Source organism: Erithacus rubecula, assembly GCF_903797595.1.
Source record: "Erithacus rubecula genome assembly, chromosome: 17".
NCBI classification, from domain to species: domain Eukaryota; kingdom Metazoa; phylum Chordata; class Aves; order Passeriformes; family Muscicapidae; genus Erithacus; species Erithacus rubecula.
Window position 1 is genome coordinate 720797 of NC_136669.1, and position 6565 is coordinate 727361.

At 46.6% G+C, this 6565-nt stretch overlaps 1 protein-coding gene across 4 annotated transcripts in view; it reads left to right on the top strand.

Moving 5' to 3' along the window:
* Nucleotides 1-6476, top strand: part of LOC306809411 (multidrug resistance-associated protein 1) — a 44340-nt gene extending 37864 nt beyond the window's left edge. For all 4 annotated transcript variants that reach the window (XM_079320897.1, XM_079320898.1, XM_079320899.1 and 1 more), the window contains 5 exons: nt 596-742; nt 1625-1783; nt 3131-3297; nt 3828-4022; nt 4947-6476. In XM_079320897.1, coding sequence (XP_079177023.1) covers nt 596-742; nt 1625-1783; nt 3131-3297; nt 3828-4022; nt 4947-5055 — 777 coding nt within the window. In that variant the 3' untranslated portion in view covers nt 5056-6476. The remainder of the gene's footprint in view (nt 1-595; nt 743-1624; nt 1784-3130; nt 3298-3827; nt 4023-4946) is intronic.
* Nucleotides 6477-6565: the final 89 nt, after the last annotated feature.

Below are 6565 nucleotides of genomic sequence, written 5' to 3' on the forward strand. Positions count from 1 at the left end.
TTTACTTTGTTTTGATTGAAATCACATAACTCATGTGCAGTTGTTCCCTTTATGGTTACAGAGTTCCCTGAGTCTTCTCCTTGCCTGCCTGTCACTTGAACCTTTCCTGGGTCACTACTTTTGCATCCAAACATGATGAAGACCCCTCCTAGAATTTTTTCTTAAGTTCTAGTAGCAGACCAGTATTTATACATGTAAAAGCCTTTTTATTTGGCAGTGGCAGGGAATGCAGTGGGGTGTGTTCTTCCCTTTCTCACCTCTGTGGGAGGCTGAGGCAGCAGCTTTTTAGCAGCTTATTAATGTTTTAGTCTCTAGTTTCACGTGAAGCTGCCCCAGAGGTTTCCTTGCCATGGTGGGCTGTACAGACAGGCTGTGTGATTCTGCCACTGGCAAGAGGAAAGTGTATCCAGCAAGTGGGGCTTGAGATAGCCAAGCCCTTGGCTACTGACACCATTTCATCTGTCCTGAGACAACTCTCTTCTCATGACAGTTCCTTTTGCACATGACCCCTGATAAGGATTGTTCCGAGTTGCAGAGTCCCGTGGGGCTGTGCAGGCTGGAGCAGCAGGTGATGATGTTTGTGTGGCTCTTGCAGGCTGAGTGGAGCATTGAGCAGACAGCCCCCCCCAGCAGCTGGCCCCAGCAGGGCAGGGTGGAGTTCAGGGGCTTCGGGCTGCGCTACCGCCAGGACACGGAGCTGGTGCTGAGAAACATCAACCTCACCATCCAGGGGGGGGAGAAGGTAATGCCTCCACCACTGAGCCCACAGCTCTGCAGGCAGCAGCAGAGGGTTTAACCCTGCTCTGTTCTGTGTCTGGGGCCCTTCTGGGATCAGCCCTGCTGCCAGTGCAGCTGCTGTGGGCTCTGTGTTCTGCATCCTGGGTACAGAGACACCTCTCTGGGGCTGCCACCTGTCATTTGCCTGGTTTCACTGGGAGCTGAGGTTTATCCTGTCTTGTCTCCCCTTCCCAGGGAATTTTGCTAATTTGTTTGCCATAAGCAAAGAGGAGTAGGTTGTAGAGAGATTGTTAATTATAATCTCAGGAAAATAGCCCACAGCAGAGGAGGGAAGCCTGATCTAGTGAGGCAGAAGTTGCAAGATGAGACTGCAGGGGAAAATGGGACTTTAGAGCAGATCCTCTGGATCTGGCCCAGCTGATCTGTGTGTTTCTCCTCCTGCTGCCTTGCCCATGCACTCACACATGTCCCACCCCTGTTGTGAGTGGATTCTCTGATGTCTGTTAATAGTGGGATCTTGCACAGCAGCATAAAAGGTACCTATGGCAGACCAGCTGTCCAGCTTCCTGACTTGTGGTACCAAACTGGGCATTTGTTTCCTCCTGAGTCCACACTTCTGCCTACAAATATGGGCAGAATGCCACCTCAGGTGGTTAGAATGGGCAGATGGCAAGAGATGTATCAGCCAACTAAGGCAGCAATGTTTTATATTTGAGAAGAATTGATCAAGACTTCAGTCTAAGTGGGAAGTAAAACATACAGTGTGAGACTGAATGCTTTTGGTGTGTGGATAAATTATGACAATATGTTGGTTTGAGGTGGAAATGCTTGGAAATACTTTTAACTCTTTCCCAGAATAAGTTGTTCTTGTGTTTCTTCCCAACAGATTGGAATAGTTGGAAGAACTGGAGCTGGAAAATCCTCTCTCACTTTGGGTTTGTTTCGGATTAATGAAGCAGCTGAAGGTGAAATTATTATTGATGGGATTAATATTGCAAAGATTGGGCTCCATGACTTGAGGTTCAAGATCACCATCATCCCTCAGGTAGGTGCCAAATGCTGCCAGAACTCCTGTGCTCTTTGCACTCCAGTGCTCTTTCCATAAAGTACTGAGGAGAAAATTGTTATTCCTCCTCTGATCTGTGCTCTGGAATTCACTCATTTCAGCTGGCTCTTTCATGTACTTGAAACCAAGCTTTTCTCCCTAGGCTGGTTTCAATTCACCTGTGCCAGGTAACAAGTAGGAGCTTGGCTGTGGCTGAGCCCTGTTGTGGGAGCACAGCCCTGGCCTCTGGATTGAGGAGCTGATCACTCACCAGCAGAGACAGCTCAGCCTGAGTGGGCAGGGCTGGTCCAGCCTGGGGTCCCTCTGGGACTGGGCAGCCTGGGGTCCAGCCTGGGGTCCCTCTGGGACTGGGCAGGGCTGGTCCAGCCTGGGGTCCCTCTGGGAGTGGGCAGGGCTGTCCAGCCTGGGGTCCCTCTGGGACTGGGCAGGGCTGTCCAGCCTGGGGTCCCTCTGGGAGTGGGCAGGGCTGTCCAGCCTGGGGTCCCTCTGGGACTGGGCAGGGTGGGCTGTCAGTGCTGCTCTTGCACACAAACCTGTGCATGACCATCCCAGTCTAGCCCAGCAGCTCTGGGTTTGAGTCCTGGATATTTGGGAATACAGCTCCATAAGCATTGGATTTAGTCCCAAGTGTTTTAGTTCTTCCTGTGTAGCCTTTATTGCCTGTTCTGATTCAGAGCAAAACTATAAAATGTGATGTTTTGAATTACCATTGCAGCACACTGGCAAAAACAAGTGATCTCACTGTAAATGGTTTTCTGCACCATCTCTTTTAGATATCCTGCAGGGAGGGAGCACTTTACTTTTCTTCTTTTGCTTGTTTTGCATCAGTATTTCCAAAACAGTATTTCTTCCTGTCTGAGGAAAAAAAGAGTAATACTGCAGCTGAAGAGTTTTGAAATATTTGCAGATGGTTAATTCCTTAAGAAGTGAAAATTTGACCTTATAGTCCCTGCTGACAGAAGGTTGAGCAGGGAGGGCTTCTTTTTTAGCCTAGAGGTTCAATATAAAGAAAGCTGGTTGGGGTTTGGGTGTTTTTGTTGGTTTGTTTGTTTTGTTGGGTTTTTTTCTGAATTCATGAAGTTCTGACTAATGGAAAGGTTGGGACTGCAGTAATCTGCAAAGGGAAGAGCTCAGGCCCCCCAAGAAGAGCAAGGAGTAAGAGTGAGGCAGAATAATATTAATTGGAAAAAAAATGAGCCTTCACTCCTAAATTCTGTGTATTAGCTTGCTTGCAAGTGCATCTTGTTTCCTTTTGTTATCTAACCCATATTTTTGGAGCACTTGCCCTGCCCTGTGCCCATTGTCAGTGACCTCTTTCCATGACAGGATCCAATATTGTTCTCTGGCTCTCTGAGAATGAATCTTGATCCTTTTGACCAACACTCTGATGAAGACATTTGGAGGTCTTTGGAACTGGCTCACCTGAAGAACTTTGTGTCATCCCTTCCTGATAAACTGAATCATGAGTGTGCAGAGGGTGGTGAGAACCTCAGGTAGGTCAGGGGGTGCTGAGCTGAACCATGAGTGTGCTTGTGGAAGTTCTGCTGCCCCAGCCCTGTGTGAGAATTCTTAGTGTGTGACCAGGCAATCAACCAGCTAGGTTTTATTCAACATGTTTTCAGCTCTTGAGTTGGGGAATTTCAAATAATTTAAGAAATACTTTGAATGCTGGGAGGTTTGTCAGCTTGGGCAGCCTTGGAAAGCATTTAAGCAGCAGCAGTTATTCTAAGGAAGCTGTTCACTTGCTATTTGCACCTTTATCAGTTTTATACATTCAGTTTGTGGGAACCAGTCAAAGGCCAGCCCTCAACACTGCAGTAATTCAGTGAATCAGCCTGATGCAGTTATGCTGAAACCACTTGTATTCTCTTACCACATTGCCAGGACCTCATTGGAGGGGATGTAGTTTCAGATGCTGTTGGATATTCTGCAGGGAAATAGCAAGACACACCTTAATTGCCAGGAATTGCCAGGTTTCCAAATGAACACTAATAAACCTGTCCTGACTTTTCTCCCATCCCAGTGTGGGACAGCGCCAGCTGGTGTGCCTGGCACGAGCTCTGCTCAGGAAATCCAAAATCCTGGTTCTGGATGAAGCCACAGCTGCTGTTGATCTTGAGACAGACAAGCTGATACAGTCAACTATCAAGTCTCAGTTTGAAGGCTGTACTGTGCTAACTATAGCCCATAGGCTGAACACAATCATGGACTACACCAGGTAAAATCTGCTTTTATCCTGCTGCTGTCACCTGCTCTGTGCTCCACTCACATGGCAACCTTTGTGTTGGATGTTTACTGGTTTGCTTTTAGCTGCCTCTGCACAGAGCTGCTGCAATCCCTGCTTTGGTGTTGTGTTCTGGCCTGGGGGCTCCCCTGTCCCTCTGTCACTGCTGCTGCCTGGGCAAGCTGGCAAGGGGAGAGAGGGGCAAGGACAGGAGTCTGTCCCTGGGTCCTGCCCTTGCTTAGGCACACACAGCATAGGGAGAGATCCTGCCCTCTGAAGTTTATTTGGTGTTTCACTTTCCATCCTTCTGGTTATAGTTCATACAGCCTCCCTCATGCTTGGCTGCCTGGCTAAGGTGTGGTTGAGAACAAGTTGTCTCATATTTCAGTTTTAGGCTCTCTTGTCCCTTTTCTGACAGGAGGCAGTGATCCCTGGGAACCCCCAGCTCAGCTGAGGCAGTGGTGCCACCTGCCAGGGGCTTGGTGACTCTCTGCAGTGCCTTGCATCCCTGGGGGCAGCTGGAACATGTTCTAGCACTGAGCTGAGCACTGCCTTGTGCCAGTGGCATGTTTCTGTTTTGTCACAGAAGCTGTGTGACAGCACTTGGGGTGGAGAGGTGTTAAGGGAAGGTTATCCCAGCTCCTGCAGGGTCTTGCTGCCCTCCCACACCTTGACAAGAAGTGCTGCCAGCTCACTCCTGGCTGGCTCAGAGCACAGTCTGCAGGAGGAGATGGGGAACGTGTGCTGCATGAACAGTGAGCACAGACCCTCTGCAGAGGGGTGGGCAGGACAGACCCTCAGCCCGTTCACACACTCAGCTCTGCCCTCACTTGCAATAGTGGCTGCTCACATGGATCCTTGTTCACTGCCTTTCTGGATCTTCTTGTGACTTCTTTCTTTCATCTCCTTGTTTTACAGAGTTTTAGTCCTGGAGAGAGGAGAAATGGTGGAGTGTGGTACCCCAGACCAGTTACTTCAGGAAAAAGGCATTTTCTATAGCATGGCCAAAGATTCAGGCTTGGTGTAGCACCTGGACTTGGCTGATTACTGTGGGGAAGAGGGAGGTGATGCATTTGCAGCAGTGTAACTTCCCCTGAGCTGGACTGAACCTGAACCATCCCACTGAGCTTCAGGCACAGTGAAGTTAACCAGAGCATGGCAATGGAAGCAACATAAAGATGCAATTTTTTTCTTATTTTTTTATTTCTCCTTAGTATTGATTTTAGCCACCTTTAGGAGAAGCTCATACACTGTGCAAGACACTTCAGAGACTCCTATTTTTGCCTGAAATCTGTCATTATACACTCCAATGTACGGTGGAGTGATTCATCAGAGAAATTCAGAAAAGCTTTTTCTTCTCATCTGCTCTTATGTTCTGAAGTTCCCTCCCCCCTTTTTGTTTTTTTGTTTTGTTATTTTTTCTTTTTTTTTTTTTTTTTTTTTGTTTAAAACATTTTTGCAAATGCTAATTATTTGCTTGTTTGCAGATTCCTCATTTCATGAGCCATCTATTGTGGGATGCACTTGGAACATTTTGTGGCAAATAGTACTAGAGTCCAAAGATTTTTCTTCTTGTGAAATAAAATGTGTGCCAGACTTTCTCATGATGGCATTTACTGTACATGGTTAATGCTTTATGCATTGTCCTACAGGTTTCATGTGTTTACAGCATGTGTTAGAGCAGCAAGTTCACAGTCAGTGAAAAAGCACAGTCAAGTTCCAGGCAGTATTTCAGCATGTCTAGAATGACAATCATTCCAGAAGCAAACAGTGCAGCAGCTGTGTGTGCAGTGCCTGATCTCACCCCAGCTCACTCAGGAGCTCCAGCTGGGTGCCAGTGCTGGTGACACTGTGGGGACAGGCTGGGCAGAGCTGCAGGCTCAGGGGGACAGTGGTGGTGTCACTTGGCTCTGGCAGGTCTGTGCTTCCATAGCAGCTCTGCCACATCAAGGACCATTAGCCTTATATCCAAGAAACATGCCCTTCATGCTGCTGCTGTTGACTATTAAATTTTGTGGGGAAATGTTCTGTTGCAGTTGTTTAATAAGAATAATTAGTGTTTTTAAAGTTGTGTGTCAGAAGGGTCTAACAATTAAAATGGCAGCACAGTCTGGTTTGCAAGATCCATGTTAAACTTTCATCTTTTTGTGGTAAGAAAAAAGTTACTTTTAAATGTTCTGATTAGTCTTATTTTAAAGGAAAATGCTGGAAGAAAGCAAACAAAGTCAGATGGATCCAGATACTCAGCACTGAGAATGTGGACTTCTGTGATTGATATTGCTGACCTTAATACTAGACAATTGTTGTCCTTAGAGTAAAGCTATTTATTTTTTTGTAAATTATGACTCTCTGAAATTGAATAGAATGAAAATTTCTTTGGTATTTTTTGTAATGACAATGCAAATATTTGCAAAGAACTTGCAGTAAAAAAAATTGTTTGAAAGAAAATGTGTTATTTCTTGCCTTGGGTTTGACAAAGGGTTTGCTTTGTCAGTTCAGGTTTTTGCCTTGAAAGTAGAAATTCTTGGTTCTGCTTG